General features: G+C 40.4%; 1 protein-coding gene across 2 annotated transcripts; it reads left to right on the plus strand.

The window, feature by feature from the left end:
* The first annotated feature begins 294 nt into the window (after positions 1 to 294).
* Positions 295 to 9,859, plus strand: LYRM7 (LYR motif containing 7). Of its 2 annotated transcripts, XM_071730412.1 has the most exons (5): positions 295 to 427; positions 3,231 to 3,303; positions 4,192 to 4,262; positions 6,616 to 6,697; positions 9,649 to 9,859. In XM_071730412.1, exons 1-5 carry the CDS (start codon positions 410 to 412, stop codon positions 9,723 to 9,725), a joined length of 321 nt encoding a protein of 106 aa, XP_071586513.1. In that variant the 5' UTR covers positions 295 to 409; the 3' UTR covers positions 9,726 to 9,859. The 2 variants fall into 2 exon arrangements, with proteins under 2 accessions (XP_071586513.1, XP_071586514.1); XM_071730413.1 differs by lacking the exon at positions 6,616 to 6,697.
* Positions 9,860 to 26,477: the final 16,618 nt, after the last annotated feature.

The raw sequence follows: 26,477 nt of genomic DNA on the forward strand, positions 1-26,477 counted from the left end.
AGGGAGCCCTGGGGCTGCGGGCGGCCCTGCCCAGCGCTGACGCTGACGGAGGAGCCCCCGGGCAGCCCCGGCTCCTGTTGCCGGCCCGCTCCAACTCCCGAGATCAGCCGGGTCTCGGCACACCGAGGGGTGGCAGCATTTGAACGGCGGCGTCGGCCACACAGCGGAGGCAGCAGAGGTTCCTCTGAGCGCACCGGAGCGGCTCCAGCGAGCCGGTGGCGAGCAGCCCGCAGGCGAGTGAGACGATGTCTGCCCGGAACAACGGCGACAGGGGCTGACGGTCCGGGGGGGCCACACCGGCGGCGGCACCCGATATCCCCGCGGCGAGGCAGGGCCGGGGGTGCCGCACCGTCACTTCCGGCTCCACCGCCGCCCCGCTCCTCAGGGGCGGAAAAGGACGGCAGCGGCCATGGCGAGACGGCTGCAGGTGAGGGCAGGGCGCATGCGCGGCAACACCCCCGGGATGCCGGGCGGGGAGACCGGCTGGGGCTGCTGCTTTAGGGGCTTGATTGGCCTCTCCTTAACGAGGCCCCGTCCTGCCAGCGTCTTCAGGCTGACGAGGGGAATTGGCGCCTTCCCGGTACTCGGGGATAGCCCCGAGTCAGGCAGAGCCGGGGCCGCTGGAGAAGAGAGGGAGAGGAGAAGGCAGAGGGAGAGAGAGGGAGAGGGCGAAGGCCCCCGCGCCGTCAGTTCTCCTGCTGCCGGCTCTCCCGCTCCCCTCTTCCTCCACCCGCTCCTCTCCTCGTCCTCCTTCTCCTCCCGTTCCCGTCCTTCCTTCCTTCTGACCCCCTCTTGACACCGGGATTTCCGCGCTCTCAGGCGGTGACGGGGGGGGCTGCTCCGGGCCGGTCGCTGCCGCATCTGGGGCGCCTGTCTGCCCTGTGCTGTCTCTGCCCGGTGCCTGCGGCGCCCAGGAATCATGTGTTCTCCCTCAAATATGCATTCCTAGAGTGTCAGTAGGAATTAAACCCAAATTACATCCCATGGGACTTTTTTCCACTGGAGGGTGGGAACCTCTTTTTTTGTTCGCAGTAGGAAAGAGGTCAACGGGAAAAGGTTTTCTAGCCAAAGAAGGACACAAAACTTGGTATCGGAAAGCAGTGTTTTGTGTGCCAAGGTCGATGTGGGAAAACGCGAGAGGTGACAGTTGAATAGAGGTTAAAATATATTGAGAGAACAAATTGTGATGGGAAGATTAAAAAAAAAAAAAAAAAAAGGCAGAAAAATTATTTAAGCCTATACTTGCAGTATAAAGTACTTCTGTGAGGAGTTGAGCCCCTCTTTCAGAAGTGTTTGAAGCCTGGTATTAGCCTCGTATATACACAGATAGTAGCAGAATTCAGTTTCATTAGGTGCTTGTAGAGCTCAAAGGAGTCTGTGCATTAATACATCTTGCTTCAAAGTATAATTACTATGTGGTGAAGAACCTTCCAGGCTGGGTTTGCAGAAATAATCTCTGCAAATAGCAGAGAAAGATGACTGAAAGTTTTTGACCAAAGAGTTCAGAATAAGCATCTTTGGGTTTCACCATACATGTCTTCTACGCAAAACTATTTGTAATACTACTTTTGCTCTTTGCAAAAATGGCAAATACATGGTAGATACATTTAGTCAAATCTCATAAATCACTTTAGAAAACAGTAAATTTCTTTGCCAGCTTTTAATTTTGTTCATTTACTTTCCTCAGATTCAGCCATCTGGGAAATTCTGCAATTAAAGGCAACATGTTCAGTTGTGAACAGAAATGGTGAAAGGGAATTAGGAGTCCATGTTCTTTTTTTTATGTCTTTGTCCAGAGTGATTTTGCATGTGACAATCAGTTAACTCTTGTAACTGTGACAGAAGATACTTACTTAAATATTCCTGAGACTTCTAAGGAATTGAGAATGCACAGTTCATGCTCTTTCCAGAAAGGTCTGTAGTGTAAAAACATGTACTCAACAGGATGCTAAATCAGAGATTACAGTAGAAATCGTGATGTGGTCTAATTTATGTGGTAAAGCAAGTTTTGAACTTGTTCATATTTGTAAATTGCACCTTAGTAGTGCTAAAGTTGTGATAGTGTAATATTAAAGTAATACTTAACTGGAAGGTTGCCACTTCTCACTGGTTTACATCTCCTTTCTCAAAGCTGTCTTTTTGTCCATGTATGTTTCTGGATTAATTATCTCAAGGTTTACTCAGTGACCAGCTAAGCAGAGGGTGAGAAGTTAGCTTGTAAACCTATAAATACCTTGACATCTTGTGGAAACAATAGCTTCAGAGAAGCTTGCTGTTTCTCTGTCATTTGCAGATTTCAAGCAGAACTACACTTTTTTTAGTGCCCTGCCAGAATGTTTTTATTGGCCTTTTAGTCTTGTTTGCATCTCCATTTTACACATGCAGAGCGTGCTGATGCAGAAGATGTTCACTTTTCAGTTACATCCCTATATTTCCTCTTCATCCTTCTAATAAACTTTTTAATATTAATCTTGTTAACACATTTTAATATTATCATGAAGTACCTGGACTTGTGCTTTTTACAGATGCCAAAACACTGCTAGAAATAACTTCAAAAGGTTTTCTTTTCACCAGAAAATAAATTTAATTATAACAACTTGAGGGTTTGTGTTCCAAACAATCGAAATCATTATCACTTGCAGAAGATGATTCCCAGGTATTATACAGAGGCATGAAAAATAATTGATGAATTTGTTAATATACAGTTTGAGATCCTTTTGAAATTCACTTTTCTCACATCGGCTTGTAACTGTGAGAGTACTTTAGCCATTTGTATTTCTATTTTTGTTTTTGTAGTCAGGGAATATCCAGCAATGTACTCTTGATAGTTCCTTCAGGTGACTTGACTTCTAGTGTTATTCAGGTTCTGCTGGATGTGTTTGATAGTGGTACAATAAATGTGTTGGTATTGATGTATTTTGAGTATTATGTTCATGTCATGCCAAATGATTTTCTAGGACTGTAGCACTAATGCTGTCTTAGATAGTGTCTTAGATAAACCAAAACATCTAGAACTCTCTGGATTTTGATTTCCACACATCTGCTTTGGCTGCAAGTTATTTGATCAGGAGTTGAGGTAAAGTACCTTTCATACTGATTCTATGCCAAATTCTGTATTAAATGGAAAGAAAGCTTAACCAGAACAAAGAACACTCGTAATTGACACATGTTCATTTTATCTGGTAATCCTGGTAGCATACCAGCTAATTTTATTGGTATTATATTCACAGGTTTTGAAGCTTTTTAAATCATTACACAGAACCCGTCAAGAAGTTTTTAAAAATGATACCAGAGCCCTTGAAGGTGAGATACTTTTTTTGTGTGTGGAGAACACTTACCTGTCTTTCTGTGGAGCTTTTTTCTTTGAATACAGAAAAAGAATTGTTAACATAATCTCTCTTTAAATTACTTCCTTCTACATTTAATAAGTAATCAATGGGAAAACTTGTCTGTCCATAGCCAGACATTCTTTAATTTCAAACAGAAAACTTAGGTTTTATACTCAAGCACTAAAGCCACCTTTTGTAAAGAAAACATCTCTCTTTGGAACCTTCGTAGAACTTTTTTTTTTCCTTTTTTTTTTTCCCCCTCTTTTTTGTGTATTTCAGTCAAAGCTTATATAACTCTACTAAGTATTTGAATTAATTCACTTATCTTATATGGGCATGTAGTGATAGAATGAGGGGTGATGTTTTTAAAATGAAAGAGGGTAGGTTTGGATTAGATTATTAAGAAAATTTTTTTACAGTGAGGGTGGCAAGACACTGGGTCAGCCTGCCAGGAGGAGTTGTGGATGTCCCATGGAAGTGTTCAGGGTAAGGTGGGATGGAGTTTTGAGGGAGGTTTTGCAGAGGGTTTGGCTCTAGATGATTTTTGAGGTCCCTTCTAACTCAAACCATTCTGTGATTCTATGGATCATTCCTTCTCAGTTGTTTTTTTTTAGTAAACCAACTTCTAGTAGTGCCTTCTATATATTAGTTATTTTTAAAGTGCAGAATGCTAGATAGGCAGTCATATTTTATTCATATACCAACCAACTTAAAATTACATCTGCTGAATCTCATGGAAATCTTACATTCAAGTGTATCAGGGAGGTGCTATCAAGGACTGGGATTCTGATCTTTGAGGCAGTTACAAGTACAAGATACAATTTTGTGTTCACACTATAGTTTTTCTGTTTACTTTATTTAGCTGCAAGACAAAAGATAAATCAAGAGTTCAAAAATAACCAAGGTGAGACATCTGAAGAGAAGATAAATGAGGTACTTCCTGGTTTTGTTGTGGTTTTCCAGTTTGCTTAAGTATATTTATATATGAGTGTTTTACTTGAAGGTTCTCTAAACCAATGTAAGTACTTATTGAGACATTGTGAGGGACATATAATTTCCAAAAGGCTTTTAAAAGGATCTTTGTTTATTAATATGTTGATACCTTCGTTGGTATTAATAGTATTTTGTAGAATTTTGCATATGCAAAAGATTCTTATGGAGAAAGTGTCTTCTGATAGTTCAATGTTCTTATTTTGAAGATCGTAATAAAAATATGGGAAAAAAAAACTGGTTTACATTGCTGCTTTCATGTAAATTTTTTGTGTACTTTGCTCATAATATCTATCTGAACCACTATCACTTAAGTTTGTCTAGTCTTTGTTGTATAGACAAGCACAAGAAAGCTGCAGAGAAATTAAATAATCTTCTCAGTTACTGGCAAACATGAGAAATTAGTTTGATTCCTGATCATAAGTGAAGGAGCATCTAATGTTGAGGTATTAATTATGTAATTTTTTTCTGCTTCTTTTTTCCTCCTGGTGCATTAAAAGGAGTAGGATATCCTGTTTAGGTTACTATGTGTTGCTTAGTGTTATCTTTACACTTTTTAGCAAGTAATTTTTCTAAAACTTACTGAAGCCTGAAATGAACATATGGTTTTAGGTACTTTTAATTTCTAACATCTATACAGAGTGAATAATTCTGTCCTTGTCATTCAGCCTTTTAACTGAGGGTATGTTGCATTGTCATTGGGCACTAGTTAAAGGAAAAGCCTCTATCTGTCTGTTGCAGAAGTCAATCTAAATCTTTGCATCATACCATCCACTGGGCAGTAGTATAAGTACTTATGAGCATTTATTTAGGACTTTCTAACATTTCTGCTTGTTACTAGGCCCCTATAATAACACTCTTCTGATCTGTTAAATTTTATATTCTTTTTGTTCTAGATGTATAGGGTAAACAGTAATTCTAATTTTTTGATCTGTATTTAGGAATAGCAACAAACAAATTACACACACATAACTTCTTAATATGGCTTAATTGATATCTTGTTTAAATGTGTTAGTGAAAGAAATTCTGGACTTCCATCACAACTTCTTCATAGAAACTGTCATATTTATTATATATATATACTGAGTACACTGAGATGCAGAGGAACTGAATCAAACTTCGCAGGACTTGTGAGAATCTGTTCACCAGCTTGCATAAACACGGGGGTCTTAGTGTTCTGCTTTGGACAGCAGCTTAAAAAGTAAATATTGACATGCTAAATGTGCATTACTTTGTCAGAATAAAAAGCTGCAGTGTGTTCTGACGTGACATCAGATACTTAGTTAACCCAGTTAATGAAGGAGGCAGGAGTAATTATCTCCAGTATTAGAATGTTAGATGTGGCAGCTAAATTTACTGCAGCGTTTTAGCTCAAGCAGGTGTGCACTTCTGAAGTTGCCATGGTTATCTTTGCTTCCTGTGATCTGGCTTCTTTTGTGAAGCACCTCGAGACAAATGTCAGAATTCCTCCATGAATCTGAAGTGGCAGCTGTGCTTCAGGGGCATGCAGGCTTGCTGCTGCTGGGCATTCAGTAGAGGGAAATGAAAGATACCTGGCTTGAACCTGTAAAAGGACAAGGGGGGAGGAGAAACTCAGTACAGATGTCAAATCTTGAGCTCTTAACTCTTGCAAAGAACCACTTCTGTTGATACACTCTACTTCCTCATGTGAGCATGTCTCCTCAAGTCTCTCAGCTGTGTAATTTCATTTATTTCTGGTGTAGGTATCATGCAAACAAGTATCAGGCTCCTCTTAATTGCACAGCAAAGCTACCGAGGGTGCTTGTGCTTATCTTCTTGATCTTTTGCTAAATATTAATGCCTCTGGTAATTTTTAGATAATGCCTTATTCCTATACTGCTTTTCTGTGAAACAGCAGGAGTCTTATTTCTTGTCATGCTTTATTCTTATTTCAAGAGCAGAAGTATTAGAAGAAACAGATTGCCTTTTCACTAGGGCTTGTCAGATGTTACTGAGCCATTCACCAATGTCTATGATTGCTGAAGACTAATTATTTCTTTTGGTAGTTACGTTTTGCTTTATTCATTTGCAGGTTTAGTAGGGTGTATAGATTTTATACTGCTGTATGCTACTGAGCAGAAATTTCCTTTCTCTCAACCTGTAAGTTATTCTAGGATTCCCAAAGTAAAAGCTATGTATAGTGCATAACTAACTAAATCATAGAACTGACTGGCTTTATTGTTTGAAAAGCCATATAGTGTGGAAAACACCCTCATGAATAATTACATGTAATTTAAGTACTCTGTGTTGTTTTGTTTTTTATCCCTTTTACTAGCTTCTGAAAATAGCTTCAGATGTTGAAGTGATTCTCAGAACTTCTGTTATTCAGGCAGTTCACACAGATTCTGACAAAATATGTGAGTACAGCTGCATGGTAACAAAATGTTTATAAAACATTGTCGTTCTTTAAATAAATATAAAACTTGAAAACTAAGTAGAGAGATGGAGAGGGCAAAAATCAATCCACCTGTCATTTCTATGCCCAAATCCTTAATTTAAGCCTAATGATTTACATCTCTACCTAGGACTGGTGGAGGTTTCAAAGGTACAAAGTTTACACAAATAGTTTGATATACAGAGGCTAGTAGAAAAGAGACAGTGAGTGTATTTAATCTCTTCAGAAATCATGGGCCTCGGACCATTGGGATTATCAGGAGCAAGGATGACTTACTTTTGGTAGAGGAGAAAAAGACTAGGGAACATTTGAACAGATGAGAAATACATTAATTCATGGGACCTGATGCAGGGATGCCAAGGGAACTGGCTTATGTTATTGCAAAGCCAATCTTAATTGTCTTTGAAAGGTCAGAGTGATTAGAGGTGTGTAGGAGGGCTTCCATAGTCTTGTATTTATTACCTAGGAAAAATTTGTCCTGCAGCAAAAAATCTGGAATGCAGCTGTTAGCAAGGTATATTTGACCCACTTACAAATGCAAAGGATGTGATTATGCAGTTTCTTGCCCATTTTATGGGGTTTTTTTGTGTACGTATCTGTTTTGGATGGGTCTAAACTTTACTTCTCACTTCATAATTGATCTTAGTGCAGTATAAAATGAAACACAAATCTTGAAACAGTTGTCACAGTTTGAATGTGTTTTGTGTGTGATTAGAGTATATGATGAAGTGAGAAATACTTACTATTGATAATGTATTGATTAAAGGATCAGGAGCACTTGAAAAAGAAATCCATGATAAACACCATGATAAAGTTCAGAGAGTAAGAATAAGTAGTGTAAGAAAATGTGTAGAACAGATAGATAGTCTTACTTGTCCTGGTATAATTAACATGTAAAGAGCATTCAGTGAAGTTGGAACTTACATTCAAATGGAATACCAAAAAAGTACACTTTTATTTTACGCAATAAATAATTCTTGGAGGTAATGACAGTGGAAAAATCTTTGTGACTAGGAGCAAGATATTACCCAAAAAAGAAAAAGGGAGAAGATGCTTAGCTTGATACTGTAGTGAAAGAGTAAAAGCAATCTTGCAGAATGAATATACAGACTTTTGTAGTCTGGTAAGTTGTTAAGTATGGTAAGTTGATTAGTAACAGAACATTCCTAAATGCCATTCTTTGAAGCAGGAAAAAAGAAAAGTGCAAGTGCAGCCCTAAGGTTGCTGCTTTAATTGCTGTTTGTTGACAAGTAGAAATAAGGAACCACAGTTGAAAAATTTATTTCTCATAGTGCTTCACCTTAGGTGCTGTATGTTTGTTTTGAAAACTTTTTAGGTGGGAGTTTAGTTTGTTGTCACAGAAAGTATATTGGCCTATTTAGTAAAATAAAATGTTATAAAATACTTAGTTTTATATTTATATTAGTATGATGACCTTGCTTCTTCTCAAGCCATCAACCTTCCCCCTGACCTGCCCAAAAAAAGATTGGAAGTAAAAAGCTGTTTGAAAAAAGAGCTGGGGAAAAAGAAACTCAAGTGTTTCAGAAACTATCACTGCAGCTGGTTTTCTTCAGTGAGTTACTGTCAGAATGTTTTGACTCCTGCTTAGTTAACAGTGAAAACAAATATTGTCAAGGGGAACATTTTTCCTAATGAAATGCAATTATTCTGTGCTGTCATAGAAGCAGTGCACAGGACAGTCTTTTTCTTCAAAAAGGATTTGAGATGCAGTGGTGTGTAGTTGGGGTTAACTGGTAAATCTTTAAAAAAAGAGATTAGTCTGAGGTTTTTTACAAAAGAGAAGACAACTTCATTTAAGAGTTTATTAGTCATACTAGATTTTTTTTTTCTGAATTTTTAAGAAATTGTTTTTGTATGAGTTACTCAGTAATGTATAAATGTCTTGGTCTGGACTTTAGTTTTTCAGCACTTCATATGCAGCTGCACTTTTCTTTGGCATTTTTGTTTCAGGTGTGCAGATCAACATGCTTTGTCAAAAATTTACTCACAAGTATTACATCTGAGAGAAATGAAATTGAAATGTTACTTAAAACTCTTAGAAACTTACTAGATGCATCAGTGCCAGTGCACAGGTGCACAGGAACATGCACATACCTTCAAGGAAATCCGTTTGCTTGGTAATGGCATATCAGTGCCCTTTGTACAGGATGTTACTTATTACATAAACATACAAGCACACACAGTTCTACAGGTTTACTGTAGTCTTTGCAGCTGCCTGACCTAGTCAAAGATGGTAGTTTGTAGTAGTTTTTAGGTAAGTAGTTTGTGCTTTAGTTTTTGCTGATGGAGTAAATCCAATATGAAGAAAGGACAAGCCAATTTCTGAAGAACTAGATGGCAAGAACTTAGAGTAAGGAAGAGGTTAAGACGTTGTATAGACAAAACCCTATCACATGGCACTTTTGTGATGACACAGTGGCCATGATTTTCATTCAGTGCTTTGTCTGTTGACCTTTAAAACGGGTGTGAGAAAATTAATCACAGGTCAGACTCCAGGATGTGGGTAAGAAGGCTAAATAAAATTTAGTATTAACTTTTGGAGCTGTTGAAGTACGTAATCTGATACATTCATGATAAAATTTTGATTCTCTTGCTAAACATTACTGTACTGCTCTGTCATTTTTTAGGGATTCTCAGTGCTGTTAAAATATTTTTAGAGCTCTTAGAAGGAAAATGGAGAAGGTAACATTCTGAACAGCAGAAAGTAAAAAACATTGGATACCAGGCTCACCAGAAGTTCAGATTCTCTTTTTTTTTTTTTTTTTTTTTGTAGTAACTTGGGTTTTTTTTTTTTTTTGTTTGTAAATGTAAAAACATCTCTAGGTTTATATATATATAAAAAGATTGTAAGATGGTATTTTTTATTTATATAGTTTTATTTTTCTGTTACAGTACTTATACCAAGGAAAGATCTGCTTCAAGACAACACTCCTTACTTTGATAAACCAACAAAAAAGCATGAATCCTGACAAAAGTATGGCAGTCAACTCAGAAATTTAATATCCTCTTATGAGATCTCTGAAAACTGCTAATGGATACCTGTTTTAAAGCTAAATTTTTAACACAATTAAATATTGTTACCAGGAAAACAGACTGAAACCAAGCCATGGATTTTATTGTGTGCTGTTATGCTGTTGTATAATTTTTCTGTGAAGGGTACTAAGACTTCCATGAAAATGCAAGATGTGCAGTTATTTTAGCTGTTGTGTTACTTTGGTTCATATGGTTTATTAATTCAAGGGTTTGTTTTTATCTTGTGATTATCGTGTGACTTGGTGAGGTGTTTTCCAAATCAAAGAGGCTTGCTGCTTAGTTGCATGTGATCTGACTTGCCTGGAGTGAATTTATGGTGAGTTTATTTACTAGGCCTCTATCATTTCCATTTTTAAAGGGAGACTTCTTTGCTTCTTGTGGAATTCATCATAATGATCTGTTCACTTCATTTTAATCATAAGCAGGTACAGCTACAGTGATACCCAGAATCTTCACTGTGTGAAATCAGTAACAAGCAGTGTACTAGGGTCTAAATATCTCACACAGTAGTGAAGTAGCCAGTGATACCTCTCACCTGTATTTCAGGCCCCAGTGATCCTGTTTATTTTTTAAAAGCCTCCAAGATAGCAATATTGCAAACCCATATGGGTTCTGGCATGGCTTCACTGGCTTCCTAAAACGTTAAACTATTGGCAGCATTCAGTCTTTTTTCCTCACGCAGCATGTCAGTGGGGTGAGTACTCCTTTCTGCAGAATTTTAGAGCAACTGTACATACCTTGTTTCGAGAACTTTTCATCAGTCTTAAAAGATTAATGCTTAGAGGTAATAGTTCTTTAAACTGCAGTTTAGCTATATCTTATTAAAAAAAATCTGTAGATATCTTTGGTGCACAGATAGGAAATAAAGGATTTATTTTATTTTGATTAAAAGTTGCTTATTAAGATCTGCAACACTGTTGCTGATATAGCTACAAGGTTAGCGAGGTCTAACCACTGAGCCTTGCTATCTGGAAGTGTCTTCATGACCTGAACAGATACACTAACAGTGCTGCTTAGAGTGGACCGGTATTTCAAAGGTGTGGTTCAGGACTGTTTGAGATGATCCCTGCTTACAGAGAGTTTGGGAGAATAGGTGTCTCCTCAGTGATAACACAGAAGAAAATTCTAAGCACTTCAGCTTTTGACATCCTCTGCCAGAGACCTGTCTGTTAGAGCCTTCTGCCTCAGTTTCTCTTTCGTGAAGCGTTGAATTTGTGTACGCTGCAGCTTCTTAATGAAAACAGACAAGGAACATTTCCTGTTCTAACCACCTTTCTCTATCCCTTATTTAAGTTTCAAAATACAAGGTTTCTTCATTTTTTTTTCTGCAAACAGTAGCTTGGTATAGGGAACAACCCTGATATTGTACATTCACTACAGTACATTAAACACAGGTGATAGAATTAATCTATAAACTGATTTTGCTTGCATGGATTTGATTTGTGTTGAAGTCTTAATGGTCTTCAGGTGAAATGGCTTTTCTAATTTTGTAGGGCCAAAACAATCCCTTTCTCCTTTCCTGTGTGCTTTGGTAAAGGAGGCATTTAGTTGCTATTTTTACAGGGAATGCAGCTGTATGCCACAAAGTGACAGAGTTGATATGGAAGTAGCATGAAGAATTATACCTTCTCCAATGGGCTGAGTTCTCAGGCAATATTTCAGTAAGAGATCAACAAACCTGTCGCAGCTTCAGGGACTAAATCTGGCATTAGCAGTTATTCTTTTTCTTAGAGATCACGCCAGCTGAAGCAGCTGAACTAATCTGAATGCTGCATAGCATCATCCGTCCTGTTTGTATCATACTGAACCTGTACATAAGGTAATTCAACTTTAAGTACTTGTGGTTCTTTACACTTTCTTTAAAATAGGGGAAAAAAATATTGACAATTGAAAACAAAAAATAAAGGCACTCAGGCACACTGGGTGCTGGGAAGAGCTGTGACACCGCCCCTGAGTTAGCCTTGCCACAAGGGCTCCTGAGGCACCTGGCTCCATCATCATTGAGACTGGGCTTTGTATATTTGTATGTATTTCTTCCTCATCCTATGTGTTACTGCTCTGTCCCTGTCCTAGTAAATATGTTCCAGTTTTAATTTCCAGCCTTTAAGTCTCTCTTCCATACTCCCTTTTTATCTTACCTTGGGAGGGCAAAGAGGGTTAACAGAGCAATTCTGTCCTCTCCTTTTCCCTGATCACTAAGCCGAGACAGAATATTCAGTGCCCAATGTGGGCATGAGTTGAAAGTTTTCCTTTTAATTGAAAATATTTGGAAAGCTGGAAATTGAAACAAATTATCTTGATAATGGCATTTCTGCAACATTTGTTATATCATGCCTTTTTGGACTTCATTTTAAAGTTAATTCTTGGGATGGTGTCCTGTCTCCCATCTATGTTACTTTATTGTTTTGTTCAAACACTGCTTTCTAATGGGGCGAGCTGGGTTAAGCGTTTGCTTGGGGAGTTTGAGGTCAACTTTGTGGATCTCAGTATCATGGAAAGTGATTCTGGTCCTTGGTTTGGAAGCCCCGGGAACGACTGGTATTGTTTGATTTTATTATTGCTGTGCCTGAACGTCTTCCAGGGGCGGTTCATGGTTAAAAATTTGCACGGGAATGCTGCCCCTCTGAGCGCTTCCGCGGCCCCTCCCGCTGCATCCGCCGCGTGGAACTGCAGCCGCCCCGCGGCAGCACCGCGGGCTCGCCCTGCGTGCACCCTGCGCTGCGCTGCGCTGCGCTGCCACCGACGGGAACTGCAGCAACAGCGGCACCTCCCCGGCTAGGTCCGAACCAGCCTTTATCGCTCCAGTAGCGACCCGCAGAAAGCACTGAAAGAACTCGGACCACCTGGGTAGGGATGATGAGCCAGAGAGACAGGGACAGCAGAAAAACCTGGTTAGAGGGAGAGTCGGCCTCAGACCCTGAGATAATTGTTTGATCCAGGACTCTGAAAGTTACGAATTTTAATAAAGGATAATGTTTGTGATGAGGGCGAGTCACTGATTTCATGGCTACGGCGGTGTTGGGGCAGGGGAGCTGATAAGGTAGATCTGGAAGGCAGAGAGGGTCAGCAGCTGGGATTGTTAGCATTGACAAGAAAAGCTGCCACTCAGTCTCTGGAAACGCCTTCTAACAGCTGCAGAAAGATGTTATCCTTATAGGCAGGCAATGAAATGTCGCTCTATTAAATAGAACACCATGGAAAGAGGCATCAAATAGCTGAGAGAGATGGCAATCTGGGCTCAAAGCCCCAGCCAACCTGACCTTGAATACTTCCAGGGAGGGGGCATCCACAGCTCCCCTGGGCAACCTGTTCCAATGTCTCACCACCCTCACACTAAAGAATTTCTTCCCAGTGTCTAATTAAATCTACCCACTTCCAGTTTTATTACTCCTTGTCGGAGTGCTGCATGACCCAAAAAGTCCATTCCCATGCAGAGAGGTGAGACTCACTGGCCTGTAGTTCCTTCCATCTTACTTTTTTTCCCTTTTTGAAAAAGAGGGTTAAATTTCCCCTTTTCTAGTCAACAGGAATGTCACCAGACTACCATGACTTTTTAAAGAAGAGGGAAAGTGGCTTTGCAGCTTCACCTGCCAGTTCCCTCAGGAGCCTCCTATGGCTCTCATCAAGTCCCCTGGACTTGGGAACCTTCATGTTCTGTAGAAGGTCTGAAACGTGCTCTTCTACATTGAATGGATCTGTCCTCTTGCAGTCTCTGCCCTTGCGTTGTGTGACTTGGGTGTTGTGGCCAGAGCTTTTGTCAGTGAAGACTGAGGCAAAAAAAGTCACCGAGTAACTCAGACTTCTCCGTATCCCACATAACCAGCCTCTCCCATAATCTAACAGGCAGGACTGGATCCTCCTACCATCCAGGACCATGGTAGAGGCAAGGAGGCCGCAGGCACACCCTTAGTCCTGTTAATCAGGGGTGGTTAGCAATTATTAGCCCTCTGCACGGCAGTTCTTGGTGTCTAAGCACAAACACAGGAAGAAAAGTGCTGGAGAAGGCATGGGAGATGATGGAAGTTTGTGGAAGACAGAGATTGTCTCAAGAAGAGCTGAGTAACACAAAATAAGAGGATTTCTGAAAATATCAGAATGCATCTCAATGGTTCCCTTCAGAGCCCCTGAAATCGACAGTGTTTTTCTAATTCCCTTGAGTGGTATGAGAGCTTCCTGCTTAGACTTGCTTTGCAAATTAAGCCAAGTGAGTGCAGCACACTGAGATTCAGTTAGGATAAGAGGATTATGTGATGATACTGACCACAGAAACTCTTCCTTGGCTTTGCTCTCCTTTACCCAAGTAACTTAGTGGGATCCAACAGCCTCTGGGTCCGTGCCTCCCCCTCTTATTGAACAATCTATCAGCAGGTACTACCTACAGCTGGACTGTTTGCAAATCACATGCAATTCAGAAGTCCCAGATTTCCGTCTGTTGTTGCATTAGGGGATGGTAAGTATGTTTTTAAATTTCAAAATCTGTATACCTATGCCATTTATTATGTTTGCATTCTGAAGGCAGTATAAAGGCTGAAGACTAGGTGCTGTCATTTCCTCGATACCTTCATTATTGCCTCCTGATAGTAACACTGCTCCAGTCTAGCAACTGGTTTAGGGAAAAGAGACATGGCTTTTTTTTTTTTTTTTTTTTTCCCCAGGATTTTTTTGCTGGAGGTTAATTGACAAAGGGGTTGGCTGCATTGTACTTTGAATGCTTATACCAATAAAATAAGCAAAAGAAAGTGGGCTGCATTTTGGGCTGCAGTCCCAAAATGTCAGAATCAAGCAGGTGAGACAGAAAGCTGGCTTAGTTCAGTAGGGATCTACTCTTGCAAATCAGGCAATAAGGGAATATATACCCAGTATACCCAGTGGAAGTTGGTGACATGGGAAGAAGACAGAGACATTGCTAACCACTGTAGGGAGAAAATTTGAGTGTCCAAAGCTCAACTGGAGCTGTAACTGGCCAGAACTGTGGCCAACAATAATTTTTTCTCCAAATACATTAGTGGCAAAAGGCAGGAAAAATACTGGTCTTTTACAGGATAAGGATGGTCATCTCAATATGAATATAGACAAAGCAGAGGTATGTGATGCATTCTTTGCCTCTGTCTTTAACACTGATGGTGGATCAAGGGGCCCTCAATGCCTAGAACTGGAAGACCATGACTGCAACAAGGACTGAACTTGTACAGGATCTGCTGCTACAGTTATATCCCTACAAGCCCATGGTGCCAGATGGGATTCACCTGAGAATCCTCAAAGCTGGCTGATGTCATCAGGCCTCTCTAAATTACTTTTGGGGGGTTCTGGGAATCTGGAGAGATCCCAGTTGACTGGAAGCTGTTAAATGTTCCAACATTCAAGAAGAGTAAAAAGCAGGACCCTGGAAACTACAGGCCAATCAGTCTAACTTCAGTGCCTGGTAATATTATGGAGGCACACACACACAATCATTGGTCACAGCCACCATGGCTTCATGAGGGGATAGTCCTGCTTGTCAAACTTTATTTCCTTTTATGACAAGGTAAAGCCAGTCACGCTGACTTGTCGACCAAGGGAATCCAGTGGAGATAATATTTCTGGACTTCAGGAAAGCTTTTGATACTGTCTCACATAGTATCCTCCTGGATAAGATGTCCAGCATACAGCTGGACAACCATGCTGTACAACGGGTGAGCAACTGGCTCACAGGTTGACCGCAAGGAGTGACAGTGAGTGGGGTAACATCAGGCTGATGACTGGTCACTAGTGGAGTTCTGCAGGGCTCCATTCTTGGCCCTTGTCAGCATCTTCATCAATGACTCAGATGCAGTTCATAGGAATTCTAAGAGGTTTCCTGATGATACAAAATGGGGAGGGGCAGTTGACTCCCTTGAGGGCAGGCAGGCCCTGCAGAAAGGCTTCAACGTATTAGAGAGATGGAAAATCACCAAACACATGAAGTTTAACAAAGGCAAGTGCTGAATTCTGCACCTGGGATGGGGCAGCCCTGGTGTTAAGTACACATTAGGGAGAGCAGGACAGCAGAGAGGGACCTGGTTGATGGCAAACTGAGTATGAGCCAGCAGTGTGGCAGCCAGGAGGGCCAACTATGTTCTGAGGGGCATCAAGCACAGCTTTGCAAGCAGGTCAAGGAAAGTGAATATCCCACTCAACTCTGCACTGGTACAGCCTCACCTTGAGTACTGCATGCAGTTTTGGGCACCACAATATAAAAAAGACATCAAGCTACTGGAGAGCATCTAAAGGAGAGCCACAAGGATGGTGAAGGGTCTGGAAGGGATGACATAAGAGGAGCAGCTCAGGTCACTTGTATTGTTCAGTTTGGAGAAAAGGAGGCTGAGGGGTGACCTCATTGCCTATAATGCTTCCTCACAAGGGGAAAAGATGGAGAAGTTACTGATTTCTTTACTCCTGTGGCCAAAGACAGGGCTTGGGGAAATGGCAGACAGCTGCATCAGCAAAGGTTTAGGTTAGATATCAAGAAAATGTTATTCACGCAGAGGGTGCTCAAGCACTAGAACAAGCTCCTCAAGGAAGGGGTCACAGCACCAATCCTGCATTACAAGGAGCATTTGATGCTCTTAATGTGCATCATGTACATCGTGTGATTCTTGGGATACCCTACACAGGGACAGGAGTTGGACTTGATGATCCTGATGAGTCCCTTCAAACTTGGCATATTCTATGATTCCAAAATAAAAGAAAAAAAAAAAAAGAAAAGAAAATTTTGTGTGTATCTGTGTCGTGGCTTAGTCTCAGCTGGTATCAACCAGGCCTCTGCCAGATCACCTTTCACCCCCACTGGAGGACATGGAGCAGAAAATCCACCCAAAGGCTGATTAACTGAGAAAGCAGTAGGCAGGTTTTCATTCTCAAATTACAGAAACAGGCAGAAACAAACAGGCTCAACTTGGAAAGATAAAATCAAACACTAATTTACTGTACAAAGAGGAAGAGAAAATATGGCCTGTTCTTAATACCTTACATCCCCCCCCACCCCTCCCTTCTTCCCAGGCCTGGATTGCTTCACTGCTACCTCCCCCTCAGAGGCACCAGGGATGAGGAGTTAGGGTTTAGGGTCAGTTCCCCACATGGTGTTTCTGCCGCTCCTTCCTGCTCAGGGGGAGGACTCCTCACATTCTTTCCCATCTGACACAACGCAGGGTCCCTCTCATGGCAGAGAGTCCTTCAGGAACCCCTCCGACATGAGTCCCTCCCACAGGTGCAGTCCCTCAGGCACAGACTGCTCCAGCCCGGGCTGCTCACAGAGTCACAACCTGATTTGGGAGCAGTCACATCCTCTGACATGGAGTCCTCCACAGCTGCAGATCCACATCTGCTTCTCCCCATGATCCTGCAATCCACATTTGCTTACCATGGTCCTTTGGTGACTGCTCCATCCTGATTCTTCAGGGCCTGCTCCACCATGCTGCTCCACAGGTTGCAAGGGGACAGCTGCCATCTCACCGTGGGCAGCAGGGAAATCTCCGCAGGGATACACTAACCTTGATGTCTTTTGTCTGGCATTTCTCTCCTACTTCATCCTCTACTCTGCTCTGTGGGTCCTTTTTTAAAAAAATATTTTTGCAATTTTGTTTTCCCTTTCTTGCATATGTTACAGAGGCCCAGCCAGTTTCCTGTATCTGCTTGGCCTTGGCCAGAGGCAGGGCAGGGACTGGAACAGGGGAGCTTCCAGCAGCCTCTCACAGGAGCCACCCCTGTGGCCCCTCATCTTCCAAAACAGCAGTGCACTAACTCGAGGCAGTCTTTTAGTCTTTATGCATGTCACAGTGGAAAAACTAGCTAATTGGGTACTTTAAAGGAGGACTGCAATAATTACATGAAAAAATCAATGCTGGAAGTTTATAGACCACTAATAGCTGGCAAGTGTGCTGCTTGATGTTGTATGTTTCTACAACATAGATATAAAAAAAACACATGGCATGTTTGTCTTTAGATTGTCTTGTAAGACAGTTTGAAAGTTATGGTTAAGCTGTTAATAAAATGCCTTAGATTGTGCTACAGAATTCTCAATGAAGCACATTCTTGCAAGAGTGGGTGACACACAGAGTAAGCACACAATGTGTGCACTTAACATACCTTTTCATTCCCTATTCCTGACTGAGCTATCCCTCGTTTCTCCACTGGCTCGTTACTCCAAGGTTTACAGCCTATCTGATATGCCTAAAGTTACCACCTGATGTCCTGCCCCTGTTTACCTTGCACCATACTGTTACACAGCTGTTACCACCTGGGTCAGGTATCTAGGTGACCTTCTAGACACTATCCTGGTATGAATCAATTTTCTCTCACTCAGGCCCTGAGCAATGATGCACTAACTTTTGATTGTGTCTTATTTCTAAGTGGTCATTTCCTCTGTGCTACGTGCCTAACAGAAGACAGTGTCAACACCTGTAAAAGCAATATTAGCTTTTCTCAGCTTCCCCTCTTTCTCTTTCCATCATCATATTGGCTTTTGTATTTTAGAGCATATTCTATTATGATGCTTCTAGTGAGGACAACAGTCTGTAACGTTACGTTTCTCCTTGAGATACTTTATCCTCTTCTTCCAGAATTACTTTCTCCGAAGAGAGAGGATGATCTACTGACATTTGTTTTGTTAGATCCATCTCTATTGTACTAACCCCCAAACACAAGGAATAACATAACATTCTATGGCTATTAATGTTCCTGCCCCTATTATTAGTGAGATAAAAATGGGCACTGCCATCCCTTTCCACCATCTGCCAAACCAATAATCTCACCACCCACTTAAAGAATTATCTTTTCCAGAATTCTCAGCAAGCACTCCTGCTAAGGTTGTGAGTCCTTGAAGAGCTCTAGTGATAGTACCATCTGGTGCTATTTGCTGGTGTTATTTGGTATGAGAGTACAGCACTGATCCCCTAACATTAAGTGTACTCCTCCTTTCTCAGCTAACATAATGTCTAAAGCTATCCTATTCTCCCAAGTCATTTTACACCGAGTTGTTCTCCAGTCCCTTTTACTGCTTCTTTGGTATAACTTATAAATATTTGTTGATTGTAGTAAATATATTTGATACAATCTACCTTTTTGTTTTCTTTTAGCCACCAGAATAAAAAATATTCAAACCCTGCCACTATTTGATTTCTTGACTTATGCTTATTAGGGACTCCCCTAGGGACTGCAATTGAGTCTCTATATATCCACTCATCAAACAATTTTCCTAGACTTCTCTTAGCTCTGCTATTTAGGATTGAGAGCTTCTTTTCAAATGCCAGGGTGAATGGAATGGCCAATTGAACAGTGGCACATGTGCCCTTCCAGTTTGCTGGTAGTGCAGATAGCAGGATTTTTTCCTCCACAGCACTACCACAGGTCTGCTCTGGGGATATGTAATGCTGAATAGTTCCCTGCATTGTGTATGGTTACCCATTGTGGAGGAGAGGGCCAGTGACAATCTGACGTCTTTTATTCATAGGGCAAGAAATAACAGTGAGTTAAACCTGCAGGTTTTGTTTCTCCATGCAGCCTTTTCTTGGTACAGAGTGATCACACACCATGTTCTTTGTGGATCTTTTGTCCACCCCAGTGAGAAGGGAACAGTTTGTACCATGAGTCTCCCTGAATCACAAGCATAACAATTGGCCTGCCCTAAGCTCTGTACTGTGTTATTAACCCACACCACCCAGGCACTGGTATCCCTATATCCTGCTTAAATTTCAAAAGTTTGTTTTCAATCTTTTATCTCTTTTACTGTTACTATTTTTGGTTCATTTGATGGGTTCAGTTTTTTCTGAAAGACAGTGTTCAACTCTTTTGTTTTATTCTGCTTTAACTCTGATTTCCATGCTACTACTCTAAATCCACCTACTGGGTCACATCCAGTTGTCTTCCCCGAGTCCATATGTGCAATGGACTTCTTTGTCAGCCCTCTTGATGGCAATCACTTTAGGTTGGTCTGAAAAGTAACACTGCTGTTACCTTGAATACTGTCACTAACTGATCCTTCCTTTTTGTATTTTTTTAATGATTTCTTTCTCCCAAACCCAATTTTTTCTAAAGAGCAATGAAAGAATATTTGTTCAATGTAAGTAAAAACAGTAAAAAATCCTGCTCCCAAAAGCTTGTCAACATTTACACTTCAACATGTAGTGGTTGCTGCTTTTTCAGTGTAAGGGATTGTCAGTGGCACATATATCCCACTGTTTAGTTGTGGGTGGAGGATCCACTGGTTCTTTGAGTCAAACATAATGGATCCAGCCTCTCTCAGCAATCCTCACACTGGAACGTTAGTCTAAAATTGCAGTGGTCATCAGGCTTTATTTTAATTATCATAATAATTTCTTCTTTTTTTCTGTCCATCTTAATTCTTTTGGTTCCTCTGCTTGCAGTTTGGAGTCTGCAATTAGATAAGACTAAGATAATTTCTTAGTCTTCTGCGCATAGCCTTCTATCCACATTTGACAATAACCAATTAGCCCTAAAAATTTTCTTAATTCCCTTTTTGCTTTGGGGAGAGGTAATTCTACTATTCCTTTATTTTTCTCCATAGTTATTTTGTGACTCCCTTCTCTGACAAAATGCCCTAAATTTTTTTGACTCTACATATTGTTTTTGTTTTTGAAACTCTTAACCCTTGCTGACCTATAAAGTTTAACAACTTGTTGGCTGTTTTTCTTAAAAAATCTTTTTCTTTTCTCAAAATCAGTATACCGTCTACATACCGGAGCAAAATTATCTCTTGAGCAAGCTTATATTGTTCAAGCATCTGTTCCAGCACTTGTTGCTGGAAGAAGAAAGAAGTTCTAGAGGCTCCAGAATCTGCCAAGAAAACAATCATTTCATCCTGGGGTACCACCTTTAAATTTATCCAGGGTTCCCTGTGGGACTTTAAATTGAGGAACTTCTGACTTCCCTATGCATCATCAAAGTTCACCAGTGATGCCACTTTCTATTCTGTCTCTAAATCAGGGCAGTTTCATCTAAGATGACATTTCCCATACTGCTGGGGAGTTCTTGGTTATGGGAAGCAGTTGAGGTGGTGGTCCCTTTCCTTGCCCTACATTGCCTCCCTTGATGTCCCTGCTGTTTGTTCTTTGTTCTACAGTGAAAACCATCATCTTTGCTTTTAGTACTGTTTTTCTTTTGACATATACTTTTTGAACTTTTCATAACAAACCTTCTACAATGGCCTTTCATTCCACTCATCTATTATTTTGCTGTTTCCATACAAGACAGTTCCAGCCTGGGCCTGTTGTCCAAGCCTTAGCACCACCATACAAGGACAGGATCGATCTATAGGTCAGCTCTGGCTCGGGTCTATTCTGCAAGTCTTAGCATTACACTCATGCACAGGGAACACATTGCATGTCCCTGGTGGTGGGCTGCTAGTTCCAGTCAGATCTGTATAATAAGAAAGGTACAGCCGGGAACAAGAGGCAAGTTCAGTGTATTGCCATAATCCCAGCTGTATCCAAACAGTATCCTGGCATAAGGGCACTAGTATATGGGGACACTGGAAAGACAGTCACAACCCAATTAATGATGTATAAAATAGAGGCAGCTGGTGGTGGCAAGTAAACATGAAATTCTCAGCATAACTGAGGGCCTTTCTGAAACAGAATCAGACCTGTTCCTGTGTTATGATTTTTTGTGTATGGAAGAACTGTTTGATATAGAGGGGCTCTGGGGAAGGGAGTAATTCTGTACCTCCAACAGAAGAGTCTGATTTCTCTGTGTGTGTATGTGTTCTTTTTAAGTCTTGTTTTGGAGAATTAGGAGGAAGAAATTTTTAAAGAAACACCAGAGCATATTTAATTGTTCTGCTACCCACACTAGATTGTCTGGGAATAATAATTGTGACATGAGTCTTATGTCTCTAATTTGATGCTTTGAAAGACCCTCATTTTCTTTTTGCTCAAGACAGGCATCTATTTTCCTATTAAAGTTTCTCTAAAACTAACTAAGCTTAATCCAGCTTCCATGTCAGTCGGTGGGATTTTAAAAATTTATTTCACTGGGAACAGAAACATGCCTCTAGGATACATCCTTTGGTGGGTTTTTTACTTTGGTTTGGTTTTTTGTTTTGTTCTTTTTTGTTTTGGTTGGTTGTTCTTTTGTGTGTTTTTTTGGTATGGTTTGGGTTTTTTTGTCACATTATTTTAGCGTAAGTACTTAGGCATTCTTGAGGAATGTATATTGCAGGAGATAAGAGATAAGTAAAGAGTTTCACTTCCCAGGAAATCTCTTGGGTTTTCCCAAATCTGGAATGGTTGGGGAAGAAACCCGGAAGACCACTCAACATCTGTCCTATAATCTAAATGAGTTGGTAATTTTTTTTTTTGTTAAGCCCCTCGTTGACATATGCCTACATATTAAACCCAGTTTGCCACTACTAATATCTTATAAAGTATCTTACAGTACCAAGACTTTGCTAGATGCTACTAAATTTTTTTGTCAACCATTTTTCAGTGGTAGGAATCTGCTGGTGCAATATTATAGCATGACAGGGAATATTCTTGACAGCTACATGGAACAGTTTTGAGCAGCACTGATAGCCAGCAGCACGTCTTTGCTGTTGCTGCCACTTGTTCTTTACACTGCTGAAGTTGCCCCAGCACTGGCAATGTGTAGATTAAAAAATACAAAAAAAAAAAAACAAAAAAAAAACCAAAAAACCGAAAAAACCCCAACCCTCAAAGACAAGCTTAGCACTTTTGTGGATTAAAATGTTTTAAAATGTGATCACATTGCATGCATAAATTGTGATAGTTACTTTCCATCAAGATTTTGGTTTAAGCCCAAATCTGGCTAGCAGTACTTTAAGTGCCTTAGGGACAGGACCTCAAAATAGAACTACTATATATAACCTGATGGTGACAAAGCTGTTAGCATTTGGGGGACTTGTGAAGCAGACTATCTTTCCCAGTCCTTCACACACTGAAACAAGTCAGTTCCTTTTGGTGTCCTACCAAAAAAGACCCTCTCCTACACAGTAAAGCTACTAAAATAAAGCTTTTAACAAAAGCCTGTGTGATCCTGGATAGGGCAATGCAGAATATTAACAACCAGAACATCTTAGCTGGTTCTGGTTTTGGCTCGCATGTAGGCTGCATATGGTCTCAATGAAATAAGTGGTGGTTAATAATAAGAAGTGCCTTTGGACCAAAGGGGCTAATACAGAAACCAAAAGGGAAGGAATCATGTGGTGGAAACCAGGCACCAAAGTACATACTGACTTAAAAACTACACATCCACTAGGGCACAGTCCTATTTAGGTATCATTCCCATGTACAGCTCATCTGTGGGTTTCTTTAGGAAAAGACCCTTTATGTATTCATAGATGGATTTGGGTTGGAAAGGACCTCTAAAGGTCATCTGGTCCAGCCCCCTGCAGTAAGCAGGGACATCCTCAATTAGATCAGGTTGCTCAGAGTCTTGTAAAACCTCACACTGAATAGCTCGAGGGATGAGGCCTCAACTATTTACCTGGGCAACCTGTTCCGCTTTTCCACTACCCTCATGGTAAAGAACTTTTCCCTAACATCCAATCTAAGTGAATCTGATTTTCAGTGAGTTATTCAGCATAGAAATACTTAGAATATTTTCCTAAATATATAAATGTGAATCACATTCCCTACAGTTATCCTGCTGCCATCCTCCACATTTTCACTGTATTCTTTTTTTTAAATTTTATACACACTGTAATAACTCCTTTTGCCAGAGATTTTCAAAGCGGAGCACAGTTTGTCAGCATTTTGCTTGGCCAATTTTCAGGTAACCTGACAAACTCTTGAACCTGGTCTGGTCCTTACTTTGAATAGTAACTGTGCTACTGTGCTTTGTTTACAGAATGAGCTTCTCTGGAATGAATAGATGAAATCTACTCAGATGCAATGGAAGTTGTATTGATTTTTAAGAAGAGATGTTGCTAAAGCTGCTTTAAATTTCAGTGGGAGTTCAGTATCTGGAGCACCTCCAAGATCTGGCTCCTACCTTGGAACCTGAATTACATTTAGTATCCATTTAAAGCCTAGATTGGTTTTAAGTATGTCTACCAGTTTTATCATGCAGTGCCTGCTTTTTCTTTGCAAGTACTCAGAATCCACCAAATGCTGCTAAAATTGCAGAACATGGATATGCCAATTAGCAGCTGAATGCTTCTATTTACAGTGGAAAATCAGGTGTGCATTCCTGCAAATTTTAATAGAAACTTACTTGTATGAATTAGTGTGGTTGTTTTATTACTTTCACCTCAAGCTTTTTTTTAAATAGTTCCATAACATGATGGAGGTAAGACTTGGGTACAAGTGGTGAAATCTGAATGGCCCAAGATTTCTTTGAATGATTGCAAGGGGCCATGTTTCTCTGCAGTACAATCTTCTCCTGAGGTGGTGCTATGGCCCTCTCACAAAAAAGGAGGTTCCAGGAATATGTGAAATACAACACAGAGCAATAAATCTTAGTTAAAACTACATTTAGTGCCATTCAAAGTGTTGGCTATCATAATAAGGCTATCTAATGTCTTGTCTCACAGGACAGAGGCCAGATAACTTTGCTACTGCAGTGAGAAGGAAGCTTTGACTATTACAGCAGTGCTGACCTACTGCAGCTCTCCAGCTTCTGGCTGCCAGGTAAAACCCTGACGACAGGGCAGTAAGGGAGTTCCACTGTGGGCCTACACCTCTGAAACCCACTTCTCCTGACACTTCTTAGAAAGTCATACTTGATAATCTTTTTCTTTACAACTCTACCAATTAATTCATCTGGGATTTTTTTTGTTTGTTTGTTTTTTTTTCAGCACAAATTCCAAAGCAATAAATCCCCTTATTGTAGAACACTTACTTTTCTCTTGGGGTACAGCAAGATAGTATTTAATTCAGTTTAGATAACCTAGTGGTCTGCTATATTAAAAAGCAATGTTGCTACAGAAAGCGCAATGATTACATCTGAGGAAAGATTCCCATTTTTCTCATTCTTTTGTGAGGAAATGAAATAAATTAAGTGTAATCTAGTGAAAGGAAAGAAAATCGTTGATCAAATGCTGCTTTCTTAAGCTCATGCCATAGGGGAGAGAAGGCAGCTGCTCAAGACAGAGAGGAGATACAGTTTCAGAGAATATTTGTGTTTACAATGCGATTAGCTGACAGAATTTACTGCTACTATGTGTTTCCAAAGGTGTAAATCTGCTAGAAGGGTTGGGAGAATTTCAGAAAAATCCCAAGCCAAGCCAGAGTCAGGATTTATATGAAGCTGCCTCCAAAATGAAGCTCAGATGATAACTATGCCACAGAATATGCGTGTGAGAGGTTAAATTCATAGAATTATAGAATGTCGGATTGGAAAGGACCTCAAGGATCAGTCATGATGAAAAACAAGGGAGCCATATCAGCTTTCAAGGTGCTGGCTGAGTTCTTGTAGGGCAACTGTAGAAGGTCCAGAGACCTAGTAAGTCATATGACAAAGTTCCTGTTGATTTCAGAGGACTTTTCCTAGATGAATAACATCTAACTAGATAAATTATTGAACTTACTCAACAGCACCAGACAGATAAGTCTGTAAAAGTCTCTGCTATTAGTAAGGCACCTAGGAATATTAAGAGTAATGGTGAGAAAAATTAGATGTCAAGGAGGATTCTGGGGGCTTTCTTCTCATTCCTAGACCCATTGTATAGTATCATTTTGTAAAGCCTGAAGAGGGTAAGACCTGCTTTTTTACAGTGCCTAATGGAACGTGCCTGATCTCTGGTAAACCAAATAAAACTATATTTTCATAAACAGGAAAGCAAACTTAATCCCTAGAGCTTCTGAAATAATACACATTTTTAAAAGCGTAGAATTATTTATTACTTGTATCACAATAGCAAGTAAAGAAGCCAAACAATTGGGAATTGCTTAATACCAGGCAATGTGCAAACATAGCACAAGCTTAACAGAATCATGCAGCCTAAACCAGAGAGCCAGAGGATGCAGGTGGGAAAAGAGATACATGTTAAATAATTATGACTTTCCACAATGACAACAGAATGAAAACTAAGGGAATTTACAGAAAATACAATAGAAACTTAGTTACCAGCCCTTGTTCTTGAAAGTGTAAAAATTGCCATTGTTTGTGGGGATGAATTTCTTTCAGAAAAAGAGGACAGTGAATGAAGATATACAAAGATTTCACTACAGACTGATGATGCAGTAATTTGTATCAGTGCATCTTTTTTGTATGAGTGCAGCTCAATCTGTGAGCTTTTATTCAAGGATCTTTTTATTATGCAGAAAAGGTCTGAGCGACTTTGCTAAATTCAGATATTCACAGGCTGAATGAGAAGTGACTGAGTCAAGAGCAAAAATGTTCTTTCCCTTTCTTCCCATACATTTTTAGTGAGGGGTAAATCTGTCTCACACTACTGGATGAAAGAGCACCTTAACTTGTGGTTCAGGTCCCTGGATCTAACTCAGAGAGAGACATATGTTACTTAGAAAGCCATAAGGGAGCAGGCATGGTGCATTGGCTTCCACATGGACAGCTGTCAAGCGATGTATCCTGATTCAGAGGGTTTGCTGGGGTTTCTATATGAAACTTCTGCCTACCTCAGAAAAAGCAATGTTTTCCCCTTACCTGGACTTGTTCACAGGGAAGAGCCATTTTAGAGAAAACAGTGGACACTGAATATCCCCAGTGGCTTTCTCTTTCAGAAGAGGAGAAAA

The sequence above is a fragment of the Heliangelus exortis genome, chromosome Z (assembly GCF_036169615.1).
Source record: "Heliangelus exortis chromosome Z, bHelExo1.hap1, whole genome shotgun sequence".
NCBI lineage: Eukaryota > Metazoa > Chordata > Aves > Apodiformes > Trochilidae > Heliangelus > Heliangelus exortis.